Raw genomic sequence first — 21,043 nt, 5'->3', positions numbered from 1 at the left:
TAAACCCAACTGTCAGAAAACTGACCAACTGAGCTATCCGGCCGGCTACACACAATAGTGTGTACGGTTGTCATCGACAATTTGCAAATATTGTTTGAATGTTCTCAAAAAATACAAAACGTCAGACGAAACTAAATACATTTTAGAAAGCATCGGAACTGCCGCGGTCGGTAGGCTATGTAGCAATAATTTAAATCGGCTAGACAGAAAAATAATCACTAGAAAAACTTACCTCAGCCGAGGTATTTTTGGCGTGTACGTTTGACTTTTGTGGTCACGTGACCAAAGTTGCTTACCCTCACGGTGATTAAATGATTTATAAAATTTCAGCTAACTATAAATGAAAATCGAACAAAATTATATTGAAATCAATCATAATCACAGGAAAGTAAAAAATAAAGCTGGTTAAAATAATAATTGCTATATATACACTTACTCTCTATGAATTTTGTTCTCTCTGGTATTGTATTCTATAAGTAAAATTAAAAAAGATATAGCAGTATACACAACATAGCATCATCAATTAAGTGTTAAAACATTTGTCTTTACAGCTATTTGCAATGTTTATAAACAATATATAATCATATACTAATGCGTTAAAAGACACAAACTGACTTGATTTTTTGTTGACACTTTCATCGAAAGAGGGTTGGTTTGCCTGTATAACACTGCATGATGGTAAGTCCCAAGTTGTGACTTATTGCCAATAAAAAAAACTAAGTAAATTTCTCAGACGTTAAAACAACCTTGGCAAATGTGATTCTCTTAATAGCAAAATATCAGTCAGAATGTGCACATAATAGCTGGCAAACTAATTTTACCAAACATTTACAAAAAAAAAAAAGGAAAAAAAGAAGACATTATTAGGATCAAATTCTGACTTAAGCGTGATGTTAGGAAAGACTTACCGACTGAAATGTATTATGTCTGTAAAAATTGAATATTGAAGTTTGTTTTCCACGTTTAACCAAAATAAAATGAAAGAATTTTACACATTGTCAGCACATTTATTTACCTGGGTTTCGAAAGACGTCTTTTCTCAAATTCAGCCACGGCCTCTGCAAAAAGAAAACACACATGTACGAATACAATAAAGAGGTCCTAATTAGAGATATAGCAAGAAATGTATTGCAAACTACAAAAAGTCCCCTACTGGTTAGAACGCGACAAGAAGTATTTCAGCAACATTCTGAAGGCAATGTCCTTTTAAATGATGTCGATATTGAAGACATGAAAGAACGTTTCAGTTCTTAAGTAAATTTTCGTAAGTTTGTATCATCGTATTGACAGTCAAAAGTCATTCACAGATCAAGGTCATACTTTGAGTGGATATGTCTGCAATGAACACGTGTTTTCATAAGTGTATTTCAAACTTTGACAAAAAAGTAGTAATGTATCATTTAAATATCCTTATATTAAATTAAAACTTGTAAAAAGTTGATTTAGTTCTACATTTATGTCATGAAATAGTAATATTTTGTTATTGACCATTTAATTTTCTGATATTTGAATAAAAATCTAGAAAACAAAGTGATCAATCTGAAAACATTAATCACAACAAAAAATTACATAAGAATTGCAGACTTGGTTTTATTGAGTCTGTACATGAGGGATAATGAATAAGTGCAACATCCCTCACGCCCCCTAGCACCAGCTTGAGCGGTACTCAATTTCTCAACACTTAATAGTGCTGGCATCAATGATCCCGAAGGACCAGAAAAATATAACAACACTGAAGTGAAGTACGGGGCAACTTTTTACAGCTGTACGGGGCAACTTTTTACAGCTGCCACACAGCACTTGACACCTGATGTTGTGAAGTATAAAAATGCTACTTTAGATTATGTATATCACACTTGCAATCGACAGCAATATATACCATTCTTTCGTGGTTTGTTATTTTGTCAGTGTCTACTTTCAACGTTTTATTGTTTGTATTATAATTATTAATTACATTACATACCTTCCACCATAGATCAATTTACTTTAAATTATTCAACATGTGGGTGTTGTCATAAGACATATGAACATGTATTTGAAACCCTATTTCAAAACTTGACTTTATTGCTCACTTATCTTAACAAAAATTAAAGTTTAGGGACAATGCGTGTTAATAAAGATGGGCTGTACTACACCAGCAACAAGACAACAAGTAACGCGACCTCACTTCCCCATTAGAACCAAACATAGTTTCTCCAAACTGTCGATATAACTGCAATAGCAAAATAATGTTAACGATCTGAAATACAAATACATTTAGTAAATCTTGATGAGCAGGTGAAAGCTATCGTTGCTGGTGTACTAGCAGGTTTGAAATAAAAAAAATTCAATAACTGGAGAAGTGAAAATGATGACATGCAACAACATGTTATAGACAGGAAAGATCGCATAGACAATTTAGAAAGAGACGCTGAAAATAATTTACACTACAGTTAGTTAACAAACACCGAATCAGTGGTGTTCCTGATGTTGAATATAGAAAGGAAAGTACTAAATGTTGTTACTAGAGGGCATTGGCAGGTCTCGTCATGACAGAGTTGGCAAGCCTAACAAACCCAGGGAATATCATTGTTAAATTCAAATCATGCAGAGCGAGAAACGTCATGTATAAGGCTAGAGTCAAATTGAAAAGCAAAGGCTATTCGAGGGTATTTTTATCGATGAATCCATAACACAGATATGCTCGTCTTTCTTCTACAAGATAGGACAGATTGAATAGGGCCTCGACATCCAATGATAACACCATAAGATACACCACATTGCATTAGCACTCATGTAACACAAAAATGCATATATTCCGTAACACCCTCACGTCCATCCTAGCTGTGCTCTGCCTAAATAAGATATCAATATCCTATGACTTACTTGTTAAAGTGTTCCGAAGTTAGGTTTTTGCGAGAAGTATAGTGGTGTTGTCAATGGCATAATCTAGATGTAACGCTACAGTGTATATGTTATCATTGATAGTTACTGTCTTATAATCCTTGGCCCCTAGGCCGTTAAGTAGTAGAAAGAGCATCGAAACACGAGGCTATCTGATGTGCACGAGGGGGCGTAGCCCCCGATTATTAATCAGATTGCCGAGTGTTTTGAAGTTCTTTCTCTTTTGTATCATACTCAAACATAAAAGCACGTTCCCTGTTGTCACAATATGAAACCCCGGGAAAAAGTAACCAATGAACGAGCATCTGAATATGATATTTTTGTCGCTTTCCCTTTCTCTTCCATCACAATAAGTAAACCCCAGCAAAAATGAGCCAATCAATGGGCATGCTCTGGAGTGCGGGTAACTAATACCTGTACTCCAGTTAATGCACTGTGCATGTATATGTATACGATTTACTCTGACAAATTTTCAACAGAAAGGTCCCCAAACTATGATACAATTTCATATTAAATAATTGCTTACATTACAAGAGGTAATGATTGACTAATTAAAAAGGTTTAAATGAAACAAACAAGTGACAGAACATTACTAGTAACAAGATTTATTCTTTTTAACAAATTTTGACGGTTACCTAACAATTATCATACATTTTACAGGATTAAAGACTCTCAGTTGCCTCCCATGAACTTCTGGTTTATAAGTGTTTATAAATTTAATGTATTCTTTGTCAACATTGACCTGGGACATTTGAATATTCAATGACCTTTTGTCTGTAATTATCGGATTCCCAAAAGGTCTTACGAATTTTAAAGTATGACATCACTGTATACATTTCTATGTATAACTTAAAGTTAGTAACACAAAATTTGCCTCAATAGTCTAAGTGACAAGGAATAAAGATATTTCGAATTAAACAAATCGTCTGCAGCAGCAAAAAGACCTCTCGCATGCTTCTTTTTAAAGAAGCAAACTTGTCTCTTTTTGGCTTGCAGCCACGGCTGCAAGCCATTTGTTTTGGATTAGTTGTTCCGGTTAGGTGGTTTCCTGCTTACATTTGTTAGTGCATGATTGAACGGGAAACCAGCTGCAATCATGCCATTCGCAATTTTTCGGCCCTTTCCGTCACTCTTCGGATTAATGATACTAGCCGAGATAGTTCCGATTGCAATCGTGACAATTCGGGCGATTCCGTCATACTGCGGAATCAGACGAAGAAATATTACGGAAATCTAAGCTATTCTAGTTACTTCGGTAATCCCAGTTTGTTTATATAAATATGATTTCTATTTTTACTTGATCCGTTTCAATTCTTTTTCAAGACGCAAAAGTTAGTTTCTTTTATAATTGGTTTTTGTCTTTATTAGTTTTATACAATAGAGAATGGTTACTGTAGCAGTATTCCGTCTCCAAAGGGCGGTCCTGCTTACCAAAAGATCGTGACCGAATCACGCTGAATATTAATGCATGATCAAGTTATATTTAGATCTACTGTCTTTATTAGTTTTATACAATAGAGAATGGTTACTGTAGCAGTATATATTCCGTTTTTACAAAAAAAGTTGCTACTGTTATCGTCAGCATGTTCCCGTTCAGTTATAATCAGTGGACTTCTGGTCCCTATTTGGTCCAAATTTGCATGCATAACACTGGTGCTCAAACAAACGGGCACATGTGCTCGTCCAGTCTTGGGCTTACCCTACCTATCCCTTTAAAAGTGAAACCTTTTTTTCGAGAAAAAAACTAAATAAACCCTTTATGATATACAAATGCCGTAATTCAAAAAAAAAATGTGATAATAAATTGAAACAAAAAAAAAATGTAAAGGGAAGGGGTGGTGGCACAACTGAGCAAGCCTTTCCTTTTAAAAGGAAACTTTATTCTGTTTACATCTGAAACTACTTTCAATCCGTATTGTTTCCGAGGTTATTATAATACATAATAGCCGAGGCAATTCCGAATGGGCCGAAAAGTTGCGGTTGAGGAAATTAGGGTATAATCAGCGTAATCCCTTCAATTACCGTAATGCATTTCAATCTTTATTTAGTGGTCATTCTATCGACGATATATAGAATATGTTTTACAACAAACACGGATAAGTGTAAACATGCATTTTGAAAATAATAAAAAGGGGTTGAATTGAAAATCTTAAATTTAGTATTCCATCATTTAATTATGCCTCGGTCAGTCGGGGAGTATTTCTTGACACTGTATGCTAGGTGGATTTTTGGTATTTTTTTTTAACCCTAATACCATTTTTAGGTGTTTAAACCACACGTGCTGGATACCGAAAATAAGCTATTTAGCGAAAACAAGTTCGCGGTTTACGAAAATAAGATTTATTTTTGAAAATAGCGCCATTTATCTGTTTAAATGATTATGTTAATCTAAATTTATGCATTCTTTGAATGATTTTGCAGCAAATCAAAATTTCAGAATATTTAAAAAAAAAGTGCAGTTTGAGCCGAAAATACATACGTAAGAAAATACCTCAAATGGCCGTGTAAAGCGGAAATAAGATCGGGTCTACGAAATTTGATATAATGTAATAAAAACGTATTTTTGTTGTTATTAAATTTTAGTATAAGTCATGAAACATGTTACAAACCTAATTTTTTTTAGGTTATTTTAGCATGCATTATTTTCTATACTGTATATACTGAATCAGGGTTGTAGACCCCGGCGGCCCGGGTTCGATTCCCGGGCACCGGAACACACTTTTGTTCTCAAGTTTGTTTTCGTCTTCATTTATTAAACAAGCAGCACATACCAAAAAAATTGATTACTGCTTCGGATATTCAACTGCAGAGAGCAATTTGCTGATTTTGTACATTACCTGTGACTGTTCACATTATTTTGCGGCGTCTTTGTTGTGCAGCATCAACATTTAACTTGTTTTCATCATAATACATTTTTACTTGTTTACTATGTTTGTGCAAGTCAACCATTGTACGGCATTACATATTGAAATTATGAAGAATTACATAGGCATGTATATCAAAGTTTAGAAATAAATAAATACATATATTAAATAAATAAACCCGTAAATAATCAAATGATTTCTCCACTAATGCTGCATGTAAATAAAAAAAATACCGGTAGTGATGGAAATGTAACAGGATTCGACCCTGCAACCTCGCGATTGCAATGCTATCCTACTTACCACTGGGCTATCGGCAAATGAAAATGAAAGTATTGTGATTAAAAATTAATGGGTAAATCGTTATGAATTACGGAAACAAGCAAACATCATCCCGAAAACTAATATTGCCAAACAATAATCGATAATATATTTTTGTTATTTAAATAACGATAATTTGGTAAACATGCATGATTACCAGTTCAATTATAACACATGAGTGAGTGTACCTTCTGTATACAATTTTTATTTTAAATTCTAATATTAAATTTGATTGTACTTGCTGAATCTTTCTACAGTTGTAATTATTTTCAACATTTTACAAAAATGAAAATGTGAAACAGAAACTTTTAAAGTAAGTATTCTATCATTTACATAAATTTTCCCCTTAAATTAAATAATTTATACATTGAACAGTTTAACTTATAAATGTCGTCGAATTATTTTTGTAAAATATGAAGCAACAACTGTAAAAGTAGGTTTTCCATCATTTACATAAATGTTCCCCTAAGATTAAATAATTTATACATTGAACAGTTTAACTTATAAATGTCGTTGAATTATTTTTGTAAAATATGAAACAGCAACTGTAAAAGTAGGTCTTCCATCATTTACAAAATCTTTTCACTTTAGATTAAATGATTTATAAAATTTCAGCTAATATAAATAAAAAAATGAACAAAATTATATTGAAATCAATCATAATCACAGAAAAGTAAAAAATAAAGCTGGTTGAAATAATAATTGTTATATATACGCTTACCCTCATTGAATTCTTCCATGGAAGTCATTGTCCAATCTTTTAAATATTTCAATCTTTCCCAAATTGAATGTTAATGAGCCAAGTTGAAAACAGGTGTGTAAAGAAATAGGTCTAGTTATAAGGAATATAAACCTTTACAGTCAGAATAATCAAACATTTCACTGTAGATAATTTTTCTTTACAAAGAGTTAATGTGTTCCTACAGCGATAAACTGAAGTGTACGGTGTTCCGTTTGGACAATTGTGACTTTTTATTTAGTCTGTACCCGCGGTGCACGATGGTACGATGGTGAAAACGCGATGGCACGATGGTACAATGGTGTAAACACGATGGTACAATGGTGAAAACGCGATGGTTCGATGGTGAAATCGCGATAGTACAATGGTGAAAACGCGATGTTACGTCGCTTTTTCACCATCGCACCATCGCGATTTCACCATCGTACCATCGCGTTTTCATCAACGTACCATCGCGTTTTCATCATCGTACAATTGCATTTTCACCATCGTTCCATTGCGCTTTCACCATCGTACTATCGCGTTTTCACCATCGTACCATCGCGTTTTCACCATTGTACCATCGCGCTTTCACCATCGTACCATCGCGCTTTCATCATCGTATCATTGTGTTGTCACCATCGTGCCATCGCGTTTTCACCATCGTACCATCGTGCATCGAGAGAACAGACTAAATTAAAAATCACGACTGTCTAAACGGAACACCGTAGAAGTGTATCATATTTCAATGTGCGAATATTAAACTCTCTATACATGTGAATAAACAGAAAATATGCGAGTTTTGAGACTGATTTTGCATCAGTTTAGGAGAGTGTAGCGTTTGTTTTTTGTTTTCTTTTTGTTGAGAAGAGAATTTGTTGTTAGTTGCTTGAATGTTATTGTGGTGATCGTAATTGACCAGGGTTTATTGGTTGTAATTAGTTGTTTTGGTTGTTGAGTTATATCTGTTTGGTAAGATATACTTCGTTGAAATTGGTTGAGTTATGTCTGTTTGGTAAGATATACTTCGTTGAAATTGGTTGATTATGTCTGGTCAAGACTATATTAGTTGATGCTTTGTTTTGAGAATATATGTATAAAAAAAAATTGGGTGCTTTAGTTTAAGTTGTTTTCTGATGCTGATTAGAAGTTTTAATTTTAGTGAAGTTAATGTTGTTGGTTGAATGTTTGTGGTTTATAGTGTATCTTAGAGTTGTGAAAATATTCATTTTTGTGTTATTCATTTTGTGGTGATTTTATTGTTTTGTTTGATCATAAGTTGTTAAGAGCTTGGGCTCGCCAGGTGTTAAGTTTTGTTTAGTACAAAAGGCGTATACGTGAAAAGATATTTCATATAAGTGGTTGATAAATGATGTGTGTCTTGGGTGTAAATAATGATCAGAGTTCTTTGTTTTGGGTGTAAATAATAATCAAAGTTTGTTGTTTATATGTATATATAAATTTTAAATAAAAAAAAATAAAATACCTAAAAAATAGTGTTAACTAAACAATAACATGCTAGTTTTTTCAACTAAAAATATTTCAAATTTATGTCAGGCGGTGCTGCCCAGCCCCCATATCTTAAAAGTTGGTTCTAGTATTTACTACTAAATCTTTCCTTAGATTAAATAACATCAAGGCAGTCATTTCTCCTGACAATTTGGGTGCTCGTCCGGGATATTCTCTTTTAGTTGTAATCTTTCCTGGCAAAATATTGTTTGTTAAACTTTGATAATTTTTTTGTTAAATTTTAACAAACAATATTTTGCCAGGAAAGATTACAACTAAAAGATATTTTTGCAAGAGTAGGTTTCCCATCGGAAATACTTAGTGATAGGGGTAGTCAGTTCACGTCACAACTTATGGAAGAAGTTTGTAGACTTGTGTCTACGGTGGCACAAGGGTGACATGTAGGTGTTTTTATTTATCTCGTGGCCACGAGATACTATGTCGTGGCCACAAGATACTATGTCGTGGCCACGAGTTAGCTAAGTCGTGGCCACGAGTTACAAAGTCGTGGCCACGAGTTTCAGTGACGCTTAATGTATAATTATCGACAAGTAAATAAGTTGTATAAATGACACTTTTATAGGCTGGTGAAGAAGGGGCATCCTTGAACTATAGCACATGTCTAGTTAATAAGGGAAATTCACATGAATGGTGTAATCTGATTGGTTATTTATATCGTGGCCACGACTAAATTATCTCGTGGCCACGACTTAGTAACTCGTGGCCACGACATAGTATCTCGTGGCCACGACATATTATCTCGTGGCCACGACTTAGCTGTCTCGTGGCCACGACTTAGTCACTCGTGGCCACGACAAAGTACCCCTTGGCCACGACTTAGTAACTCTTTGTGAGAGAATGAATGGTATTTTAAAAAGCATGTTGAGGAAAATGTGCTAAGAAAGACCTAAGGATTCGGAGATACAATTTCTATTTGCATTAGAAACTCCGCCTTTGTATCCTTCGTACATCAATAGAAACTCAGCAATCATTTTTAAGTAGCAGCCCGAATTTAACGGTATATTTCCGCATTATATTTCGGGTGTTTTCATACAAATTCAATCTTTTTATGAGCTGATTACTTTTTTTGTAAACGACAGGGCTAATGCACCGTGAAACTAAAACGGTAAATAGGACTTGTAAAATGACCTAGTTTATTTGTTTGACTTGTGTTCTTTTGTCATAAAATAAACCCCCCTTTTGTAAGCATAGACATAGCAATCAAATTATAGAGTCACGCTAAAGACTGCTTCTTTTGTGTCTTAACCATTAATTCTATCTTCATGAATTATTGAAGTTGAAAAAGAATCTTATCTCTGACTACATTCAAGCTTATAGTCATCGGATCAGGTACCCCCTGATTAATCTTTAGAAACTCTTCAGGGGCGTGCCTCAGCTTATTATGAGTGTACGCCGAGTGCCGGTTTTTTTGCCAGAGAAGATCGACAGAGACTTATATATCAAATATAGCTTTGTGCTATAACTAAGGATTTATGGGATATTTAAGCTAATTGTACTGCTATTGTCTTTATCTATAGTTATAAAAATAGTATCAAGTACATCAATGATTATATTGAATGTAAAATAAATAGCACGAAGTCTAACGTGTACACTATTGTAGATATATCAAAGTTATTTGTTATAAAAAAACAAAACATAGTCCGGTATCTCTTTTGTAAAAAAGATGGGGTTTATATCCTTTTGTAACAAGTTTAGTTTTTTCTTTGTTATTTTTCTTTTGTTTCACCATAACTTAACGTGAGATATAAGCTTTAAATGACCTGTACAAACACTACAGCTTAAATGTTTAGTGTAACGAGATTTTATCGTATTCACAGCTAAAAAATAGTATCGCAAGATCAATTAGCCGTACTACGGAAGCCCATAAGTGCCATTTTGTCTTAGGACTTTTGTCTTATGACTAATGACTTATGTATTATGACTTTTGTCTTATGTATTATGACTTGACAAAAAAGGCGGCAAAAAGGCAAGTTTCATCACAGGCGCCCATTATGGCTGACGGAGGTAAATCTGATAGTGAAATAGAAGACAATTTGGTAAGTGTTGAAATTTAAACAGTTAGGCTCCCTTATACAAGCTTATTTCTCAATGTATTATTGTTTGTTTATAGCGAACACTATTTATGCTATTTATTTATAGCACATACTTGCTCCGATTCATGTATCAGCTAAAACTATTTCATCAAGAGTACAAAATTTAGACAATTTAACAGGTAAATATTCCTGCTGTTAGTGCAAAGCACTCCTCACAGTGTTATCTCACCAAATCTGGTCATTAACCTGTGCAATCACTTGAATAATATATTTGACTTTCTTTGTGTTGAAATAGTAAGGAAATAAATAAAAATATCCAAGATTAATTAATAAGTGATTTTACTGCTTTGAGGTTTGCAAACATCATGATTTACTATGGCCACCTGTTTTTTTATGTTAGCAGGGATAATGCCTGTCTTTCAAAGATAGATAAACTTCATTACTTCATATGGGCCACTTTAGGGGATGACGTCACGAGCACTTGTTTGGCGTCCCCTAAGCCCCGCCCCGTCGCTATAAGTTATAGCGTCATCTTAATAACGTACGTATCGATTTTATCCGCGTCCAATATATTTAAACTTATTGTCCCTACGTGTAGCGTTATTCAGGATGAATCATAGCGTCCCTATTAATTTTTAACGTTATTCTTCGCGACGCGTTATTAATCTTCCAATGAAAATTTCCATGACGTTATGGAATATTACGAAAATAGACTTTTATGAAATGATTTATGACACTCTATACCATTTATCTACCAATTGGTGACTAATCACTGCGTGTATAGAATGACATTAACGATTTAAAAATAGCCAACAGATGTGTACTGATGGGTATAAAAACCAGAAAACGTGTCAGTCTATATCATTCTAGTTTCGGACTTCGAACGAGAAACATGTCGAGCTACAGATGTAAATTTTCTTTGGGAAACAACCGTTACGTTCAAGTTTGCGAGTGGAAAGGCGAACTTAGGGTGGACTTGAGGGAATGGAATCTAGATAAGCCCTCTAAAAAGGGCATTAGTTTGACTTTGATGCGCTGGAAAAACTTTCTAGACCAGCTTGACTCCGTAGATGAAGCTTTAAAACAGAAAAAAACTTACAATCGTCACCTGGGTGGTAACGTTAATTGCAAAGTGGCCGAAAACAGCGTTTGCGTAGATATTAGACAACATTGGAAACCTGCGACAGAGGTAGTGCCCACCAAAAAGGGACTTTGCTTGAGACCCGAAGAATTCTCTCGCCTAAAAGAACTATTACCGGAAATAAATCGTACTTTATCAGAATTGGACGCCGTGGTACCGTGCTATATTCAAGTTGATCATATGAACCAGTTAGGAATGCTGAGCTGCTCTGAGTGTAATCCTGACAACCTTACTAACTGGTAACTATTTTAGAAAATATGAACACCAAACGTATACTGAGAGACTGGTCAATTTTCATACAAAGATGTATATATATCAATGAATCACTGATGACAAATCGCGTAACCGCTGAATTAAGGATTGGACATTGAGTCATACAAATATTATTAATCATCAGATAATTATACGTATTGCACAACAAAAATCAATTGGGGGGGGGGGGAAACCGTTTTCTAAAAATAGAACAATGACTTATACGTATCGCACCATAATAGAAAAAATACTTTGTGGACACACTTTGTGAAATGAATACCATCATTCTAATCTTTGAACTTTTATCAACGGCACATGGAAATTTACTTTTTTGGTGCGTGTGTGCGTTTCAAATAGCCGGATAATGCAATTTTCGATATAATCCTGACGATTGTATAACTGGTGACTTTTTTTTTTGTTGTTGAGATATATGAGAAGTTTTTATTATCTTAAATGTATTTTACCTTGTATGATTTAGTTTGTAAGAATGTCAATTTTATTATCGTTTGTAAATAAAAAGTATGTCAGACTGGAAATCATATCTTTCACTTATTTATTTTAACCCAAAATCCCCGGCCAGTTATGCCGGACCAGGGAAACTGTACCGATATGTTAAGTCCGATGGAAAGTTTAAGATCGGGATGCATAGAATACGAAAATGGTTGCAAGACCAAGAATCCTACTCTCTCACAAGAGGAGCCCGCCGCAAGTATGATCGGTCCCGCGTTATTGTTGAAGGCATAGATAGTCAGTGGGACATGGACCTGATTGATATGGTCGATTTAGCGGATAAAAATGACGGCTACAAGTATTTGCTCGTAGCCATAGATATATTTTCTAGATTCGCTTTTTGCCAAGCTATGAAAAGAAAAAAAGCTATCGATGTTGTGAAGGCATTGCGAGCTATATTGTCCGGTTCAAGAAAACCTAATACTGTGAGAAGCGACAAAGGGCAAGAATTCCGTAGTAAAGATGTAAACAAATACTTCGATCAAATGGGTATACACCATTTTTACGCACAAAACACGGAAATCAAAGCAAATTACATCGAACGTTTTATAAAGACTCTGAAGCACAAGATATTCAGATACATATTACAGAAAAGGAATCAGAGATACGTGAACGTTCTACAAGATTTGATGTCCAGTTATAACAATACGACGCACTCTAGTTTGAACGCAACACCATCTAGTATCAACAAGGTTAACGAAAGTGAAAGTAGACTCCAGCAGTATTTGATACGCACCAAATCGCATAAACCTAAAAACGAACCGCGGTCCAAAAAGAAAACTACTAGACGATTTAAGTTAAAACTTGGTCAAACAGTACGCATGTCTCACGTGAGGAACATTTTTGATCGAGAATATTCCCAAAAATGGACGGGGGAAATATTCAAAATAACAACTAGGTTTAAAAGGGACGATCTGCCCGTTTATAAGGTAGAGGACTGGGACGGTGAACCAATCGACGGCACTTTTTATCAACAAGAATTACAAGCTATTACCGTTGACGAGAACACCGAATATCACGTTGAAAAAATACTGCAGAAAAGAACAAGAAAGAAACAGAGACAAGTGTTGGTGCGTTGGTTACACTGGCCTAAAAAGTATGACTCATGGATTCCCGAAGATGACGTGAAATCGTATCAATAATTTTAAAAATAGAACAACGTGACTATAAAAAGGGTTAACTGACCAGAACTCATTCATTCGTCGGAGGAGTCTAGAAAAACATGTTTATCACAAATGTGGTATACAGCGCTTATCTGTCTACTTCATTTGACTTACGTCAGTTATGTTATCAGCTAAATAACGTTCGATACCAACCGCAACGTTTCCCGGCACTCCTTTGGCATCACAAAAAAATAGGCGGAAACTGTACCATTTTCTCCAACGGAATTATGAACTGTAACGGAAAAGCTCTTAGTCTGCAAGAAGGGAAGCAACGTTTACGGCGATACGCCAGGATACTTCAAAAGGTCGGTTATTCGATATATTTAAAAGACATAAAACTCATCACTTTATCGGCCTGCCATACGTTAAGTCAACCACTAAATTTAGACATGCTGTCGTCGGAAAGAGACGTTAATTACGAGCCCGAGCTATTCTCGTGCCTCAATTTCAAGAGAGAAGGAATAAATTTTGGGTGTTTTCATACCGGAAAAGTAATAGTCACTGGAGTGAAGTTTTATGAGCAAATCGACGATGTAGTTTATCCTACGCTTGTCGAAATGGAACTATACACGCGTAAGAATGAGTGAGCACAAATTACCATTAATCATGAATCATTCAACGGTGTACCCTTATAGACATTTTCTACTGCGTCTCTCAGAAGCCTCTGCGTCTACCAGAAAGACTATGTTACGTAATTTACTATCTGGACAAGTAAAGGCTATCTCAGCCGTAGCTAAACGTTGGAATAACGGCACCATTAACCCCATGAGAAGAGACGTACCGACTTTAGAAAGGAAACGACTACTTTTACGATCTCTCGCTTCATTGGAAGTGTCGACGAGAAGAAAACAGTCGATGCTTGTACGCTACCATTCCATTATAACGGTTTTATTTAGACCAGCTTACTTAATCGAAACAATTCTGGACGAAGTGAGGATCGTAAGAGAGACGTAAGAATGGTAGAAAAACTCTTATCGTAGCAAACATGGAAAGTTTCTATCTTTATATAAACAGTAAAGATTCTGAAGAAATTTGTAAGAACAACAGCCCTTCGGACTTTTTAGTATATTTTCCACAATCGTACGAATTGGACGGCGTTTGGAGCTGCGCCCTCACAGACGTTACTCTCGCCTGCAATTTTACCCCGAGAAGTAAAAGACTTTATTTGTGTTGCAACCTCGTAAACGCCTCATACGTAAGAAACAATACATTACCCGTTATTGGAAACATCGAAATTGAGACTAAATATAAAAAGTTGCAACATATCAACTATTCGAATCCTTTATACGTTCCACTGACCACGAACTACTTCAGCTCGATACATTTTTCTCTGAAAGACGAAGACCTGAATCAGGTGACGTTTAAAGAAGACCAAAATTTACATTGCGTAATTCACTTTAAAAAGTCATGGGTTCGATAGAGGTATTTGATTATAAGCAACAAAAATGGGTTCCTTCCAATCCCGATCCCGAAAAGGTGTATCAACATTTTAAGGACTTGCGGGACGGCTACGTTTTTCCCGACCATCAGGGACGTTATTTAATCGGAAGCGGTACAAGGTACAGAAAACTAAAAGAAGCGGAAACCAAGCGGCCTCCCTACGTCAAGCTCGTAACTCCCGTTGCTCAGACTACAGAAATTGCAAAGTCTGAGATAAAACGTAAGAATGCCGAAACTAGCCCTATCGCGAAAAAGCGTAAGAAGACCAAAGTTAGCGATACAAAAAAACAAAAGTACACCAAATACAACCCGGACTTTACTTTTTAAGATTCCAACATGGATGTCGAACTATATCATCAAGAAGAATTGTCTTTGTTTACGTCACCGATATCCGACCAGTCCTTGCAATCGCGGGAATGGATACAATATAAACCCGTCGGTCAAGTTAATTCGGGATCGGCTATAGAGTTCAATATTCCTGCACAATCTTCCGCCTATATCGACCTCAAAAGGAGCGTGTTACGCGTTAAACTGGCAATCGTTGACGGTGATGGAACTGACTTGGACGAAAATGTCATAACCACACTGATCAATTTACCTTTTCACACCATATTCGGTCAGGTGGACGTTTCTCTACAACAAACTACCTTATCTCACAACGGAGCAAATTACCCTTACAAAGCCTATATCGATACTATACTACGGACGAACAAACAAATTCAAGATAATCTTCTGGGTTGTCAAATGTTCTACAAGGACACCGGTGATGTTAGTACAAGCGATGCTAAAACTGGCAGCAACGAAGGTCTCAAAACGAGATACTCTAAAACTAAAGGAAGCTCTATTGTTGACCTGGAAGGACCCTTACACATCGAACTCTTTCGACAGTCAAAATTACTCATCAACGGCGTGTCGATCGGCCTGAAACTACACCACGCTCGAGATGCATTCAGAATCATCACAGACAGTATGGCTCCTAGTTATAAAGTGAAAATCACTGACGCGTCTTTCAACTTATGTATTCAGAGACTTAATGGAGCCTTCTACCTGGCACAGGAAAAGCTTATACAGGATATGCCAGCTATTTACCCCTACTTGAGGTCGGAGTTGAAATCATCGGCCATAGCTTCTGGACAGTATAGTTTTAGCGCCGACGACGTGTTTCAAGGTTTGATTCCCAGTAAACTCATCGTCGGACTGGTGTCAAGCAACTCGTTTAACGGCGATTACTCAAAAAATCCGTTCGACTTTAAACACTTCAACTGTAATTTCATCGGATTTTACATCGACGGACAATCTATCCCGTCACAACCTCTACAACCGAATTATTCTGCCAATCAGTACGTGGACTGCTACAGAGGTTTGGGACTCTATAGAAATGACATTGACGTTACCCTGGAAGATTATAAGAACGGGTATTGTTTGTACGTGCTGGACATTGACCCGTACCACTCCTTCAACACCAAAAGAAGGGGACATTGTCGCTTAGAGCTCAAATTTGCCGTTGCCTTGCCAGAGAGTGTCACCTTAATCATGTACGCTTCATTTCCAGAAACGCTGAACATAGACAAATCCAGGGCAGTTTTCTTAAAATGAATAATTTTGAACTGTACGAGTTACTTAGGGACTATCCGGTAACGGTGTGCGCTGCTGACCAGATTCGAATTAAACCGGGACAATTCGTCATATCCAATACAGACACTAGCGACGGACCAGGAAAACATTGGGTGGCTTTTTACTTTCCTACTAGGGGGCCATACGAATTTTTCGATTCTTTGGGACAGACGCCTATTAGCTACGAAGTAGGATTCGAAAAGTTGTTACTTAACAGTTATTGGACCAATTGTGAACGCTTACAAGACTATGGGTCAGATACGTGCGGATATTACTGCGCTTATTATGTTATGACTAGATGGATAGGAAGAACATTCGAGAACATTGTCAAACATTTTAATGTATATAATTTGTCAGGAAATGATAGTTATGTTGTACACTATGTAAATAATAACGACTCATAAATGCGTTTATACGATTTTATTTAATAAATATTGTACAGAAAAAAAAATACAGTCATTGTTTTTTATGTAAGCCACTGAATCGACGCGGCACGTTGTTTCGGTTCAGTCCTATTAGACTTTTCAGCGTTTGCGCGTTTTCCGTTGCGTTGTTTATCCCGTATTCCTGGTGGTGGTTTGGGTAAATTCCGTACCTTCCCAACAGTTTTAGGTAGTACATTTGACACAATATTCCGCTTAGAATGCGTATCAGTTTTTGTTATGGCAATTTCCTCGTCCGCTTTTTGTGGTTCCTCGATATTCCCCGACCCGCTCAAACTATGTATTTTTGTTTGTAGTCGCTGATATTTCGCGTACGGTACCAGAATGTACTTTTCCATTATTGTAACACCGAACCTAAGTACATCGACGCTATTTTTACTATAGAATACACGGTTGTCCAATCGTTTTCAATAGCTTTCTTCTTTTCTAGATACCCTACTTTTTTACTTCCCAACAAGTAAATAAAACTTCTTCTCCTCTTGAGTTTTGCCTTCTCCGAAGGTGTAAGTTGTATGGTAAAACGTAGAATATTATAAGCTATTTGACATACAGCTTTTACCTGGTTTCTGGTGATAGTTTTTAGCAGGGCCTTTCTCTGTCCGGGCGTAGTGTCTACCAATAATTTTAAAAAGTGACGCTGCTGTCTAACGAGGACCGTCATGGTGACTTCTTACAACCTTTTAAAATGAGCATTCTTACGTTAACTTGTACACGATAGGCTCTTCTCCAGGAAACACCTTTGTTCTGAGTCGATATTTGTTCTCGGCAAATGGACTCATATCAATGACGAAATATCCGTGCTTGTCCCGGAGAGCGTCTTCGTAGGCTTTCATGAACCCTTTCACTGTACCGGGATAGAGTTGTCTTCCCAATATTCCTACTTGAGACACGTCTCTTAAATTCTTCATTAGTACCATGTGTTTAACGCTATAGTTCTCGCGTGTTTGCCTCCGGGAAACATATTCTGTGTAATAAGATCACGCTGACACATTTATGGTGGGTTCCCTGGGTAAATAACAGTTCCATCTCTTTGTTCCGCATAACCTCATGAACGAGATCATCGATTACCAAGAGGCTATGCTTCTTGTCTTTTGTAAAGTCATTTATTTCTTCCACGGTAGGTAATCCTTCTTTACTGTAAAAGTTAGGAATGTAACTTTCCATTTCGTCAAATATGTCTTGATGTATACCGTAACAGTACAACACTTGAAACGGTGGGTCTCTAGAGTATATGTTGGACAAATTTTTCAGGAACCTGTAGACCCATTGCGTTTTACCACTTCCGGTTTGTCCACTGATCCATATACTGGAGCAAGGTTCGAACGGTAACGCTACGCTCATTATCTTTTTAGTTTTGGTGAAGGGAGAGCGTAACCGATACAACTACTTAATAGGCTTATCCAGAGCTCGGATGACCCGTTTTGCAAGGAAAGATTCACTATTGACACAATGATGATAATGTAAACAATGATCATCTGACAAAAGTACACAATTTCTGACTGGGGTACTTTACGACCGAGTAAATGCCATTTCTCGGCGTTAGACTGATTTTCCTGTTGATTTTCTATATGAACGAAAGCTTCTCTTTGGAACTCTTCGTGAGAATCCATTCTAACTAAATAACGAGGGTGTTGCATTCTTACATTCTTACGATATTTTATCGAGTTCTACGCATAGAAATAATAACAAATAATGATACAAAATGTTAAAAAAACTATTTATAAAATGACATAAATTTATTTACAAAATGACATAAATTTTTATCGAAATTTATATGAAATATATAATAACTTTGACAGCAAACCGTTTCGAAAATGACAAAAATCTTAATACAAAATGTACAAAATAACGTAAATCTATTTACAAAATGACAGAAATCTTTATCGAAATTTATATGAATTATATAGTGAAAATTACCAAAAAAAATTGTTCTAACAATTACCAAAAAAACTTGTTTTAAATTCGACAAAATGACACAAAGCTTGAAACAAAATGACCGAAATCTTGATCGAAATTTATATAAAATATATAATAACTTTGTCAGAAAACTGTATAAAAAATTATCAAAATCTAAATTAAATGTGTACAAAATGACACAAAGTTATTTACACAATACAGCTAATCTATATACAAAATGCGCAGTAACAACAAAGTATTAATGCCCGTACGGTAATGTGTCTAAATTTTTCAGAATAGTTCGTTTACAAAATGACATAAATTTATTTACAAAATGACATACATTTTTATCGAAATTTATATGAAATATATAATAACTTTGACAGCAAACCGTTTTGAAAATGACAAAAATCTTAATACAAAATGTACAAAATAACGTAAATCTATTTACAAAATGACAGAAATCTTTATCGAAATTTATATGAATTATATAGTGAAAATTACCAAAAAAATTGTTCTAACAATTACCAAAAAAACTTAAATTCGACAAAATGACACAAAGCTTGAAACAAAATGACCGAAATCTTGATCGAAATTTATATAAAATATATAATAACTTTGTCAGAAAACTGTATAAAGAATTATCAAAATCTAAATTAAATGTGTACAAAATGACACAAAGTTATTTACACAATACAGCTAATCTATATACAAAATGCGCAGTAACAACAAAGTATTAATGCCCGTACGGTAATGTGTCTAAATTTTTCAGAATAGTTCGTTTATCATAAATCACTCTGTACTGTTTTTCTTCTTTTCTGTTGAATACTAAATTGGCGTATTTGTCCCTACAAATTTTTGTTGGATTTGTTAGGACAATACGCTTAGAGGGAGGAAGATCTGAATCATCTAGCTTCCTTTTCTTGTGTGTATGAGGCTTGGATGGATCCACATATCCTACCATCTCTTGAATCGTGTCAAAATTGAGGATCTGTGCATTGGCGTGATTTAAACTAAACCCGCGTATTTTGCACGTTTGCTTGGCATTGGCCGTTGTGTAGGCGTAATTTTTTGGACCTCCGCTAACAAATTCCACGATGTGGTCTCTATACTCCAATTCGTCGGTTAGATCGCCTGTAATAAAACATAATTTAAGATCATCATATTATAATATGCTTATTCTAAACTTTATTACAGTAACAAATTATACTTTTAACAGTAATAAAGCGCTAAATAAATAGAAAGATTATAAGAGTAACCTACCTAAATAATCGCCCAATGGAGGATCGATATGACCAGGTCTGCTCATGAAAATAACGGAGTCTGTGTCGTAGTAGAGGACTCGCTCCCCCAACTGATCGAGTACGTCGTATAGCTTGAGCCGAGCCCAACATGTGGTAAATGTGGCCAATAATATGTTTGTTTTCATGTCTTCTGGAACAAATCCTGACCCGTGCTCGTAGTCCTCGTTGATGATGCGAAAATTATTAACCTTTTTCGTAGGGTCTGTCAGGATTTTGTAAAATGAATCCAGCTGCGATGAGTGGATGATTTTACATACACCCTGATTTAAACGCTGCCCAAATTTACCCCAGAAACTGAAAACAGACAAAAACGCGGGTTAACAAATGAATTATTACAATAATAAGTTTAAATGAGAAAACGATATTGTTACGAGCCAGGCGTAACGAGAAAGAAAAGCCAGCAACAAACTTGTAACAATAACAAATTTATTACAGAAAAATTATTTAAGAAAAATAAAATAACAAATTATCTTTACAAATACCTGAAGTCCAAATAAAATTTACAAATGTCTAGTCTGATCCTGGAATGATCCTTTTCCAATAGCACAGTTAAATCCAAGTTAAATCCAAGAACACTTTAGAATAAATTCCCACAATAAAATCCACAAGAATAATTAATAATCCAAGCTCCAATAAATGACTTAATTTCCAAGTTGAATAATACTCCAAATATATTGATGACTTAAAAGACCACTGATGACTAAAAAGGTAACTGATGACTTAAAGATAAGATTAATGAAAAATGTCTCCTTATATATATTAACTAAGAAGTTTCCAGAAAGGTCTATTATGTTCTCAAGTAATCATAATCTAGCAACTTCAACAATAAAGATCATTCCAGAAGTGTTCTATCTAAAATATAATGCATGAGTTTTCAACAACAGTTAAGAACCTTCTAGTACATACATGTAGTTTATGTTCTAAAAATAAACGA

General features: G+C 35.4%; 4 protein-coding genes across 4 annotated transcripts; 3 read left to right on the top strand and 1 right to left on the bottom strand.

Moving 5' to 3' along the window:
- Positions 1–10,962: 10,962 nt before the first annotated feature.
- LOC132717827 (uncharacterized) lies at positions 10,963–12,101 on the top strand. Its single transcript, XM_060701402.1, has one exon. The coding sequence runs from the start codon at positions 11,173–11,175 to the stop codon at positions 11,728–11,730; it is 558 nt and encodes a 185-aa protein (XP_060557385.1). The 5' UTR covers positions 10,963–11,172; the 3' UTR covers positions 11,731–12,101.
- Positions 12,102–12,256: 155 nt separating this feature from the next.
- Positions 12,257–14,347, top strand: LOC132717822 (uncharacterized). Its single transcript, XM_060701391.1, has one exon. The coding sequence runs from the start codon at positions 12,261–12,263 to the stop codon at positions 13,389–13,391; it is 1,131 nt and encodes a 376-aa protein (XP_060557374.1). The 5' UTR covers positions 12,257–12,260; the 3' UTR covers positions 13,392–14,347.
- Positions 14,348–15,188: 841 nt separating this feature from the next.
- Positions 15,189–16,448, top strand: LOC132717837 (uncharacterized protein F54H12.2-like). Its single transcript, XM_060701414.1, has one exon. The coding sequence runs from the start codon at positions 15,189–15,191 to the stop codon at positions 16,446–16,448; it is 1,260 nt and encodes a 419-aa protein (XP_060557397.1).
- A 1,378-nt stretch (positions 16,449–17,826) lies between these two features.
- Positions 17,827–20,264, bottom strand: LOC132717848 (uncharacterized). Its single transcript, XM_060701425.1, has 2 exons — positions 20,069–20,264; positions 17,827–19,939 (listed from the first exon to the last, which is right to left on the bottom strand). Exons 1-2 carry the CDS (start codon positions 20,232–20,234, stop codon positions 19,542–19,544), a joined length of 564 nt encoding a protein of 187 aa, XP_060557408.1. The 5' UTR covers positions 20,235–20,264; the 3' UTR covers positions 17,827–19,541.
- Between the last annotated feature and the right edge of the window lie 779 nt (positions 20,265–21,043).

Source organism: Ruditapes philippinarum, unplaced genomic scaffold (assembly GCF_026571515.1).
Source record: "Ruditapes philippinarum isolate M1 unplaced genomic scaffold, ASM2657151v2 ctg15184_1_1_1_1, whole genome shotgun sequence".
NCBI classification, from domain to species: Eukaryota; Metazoa; Mollusca; class Bivalvia; order Venerida; family Veneridae; genus Ruditapes; species Ruditapes philippinarum.
This window is presented reverse-complemented; position numbering and strand designations above follow the sequence as displayed.

Coding starts and splice junctions, on each gene's coding strand:
- LOC132717827 (XM_060701402.1), top strand. CDS start 11,173: ATGGGTATAAAAACCAGAAAACGTGTCAGTCTATATCATTCTAGTTTC.
- LOC132717822 (XM_060701391.1), top strand. CDS start 12,261: ATGTCAGACTGGAAATCATATCTTTCACTTATTTATTTTAACCCAAAA.
- LOC132717837 (XM_060701414.1), top strand. CDS start 15,189: ATGGATGTCGAACTATATCATCAAGAAGAATTGTCTTTGTTTACGTCA.
- LOC132717848 (XM_060701425.1), bottom strand. CDS start 20,234: ATGAAAACAAACATATTATTGGCCACATTTACCACATGTTGGGCTCGG. Junction 19,940..20,068: donor TCCATTGGGCGATTATTTAG/GTAGGTTACTCT, acceptor GTTTTATTACAG/GCGATCTAACCGACGAATTG.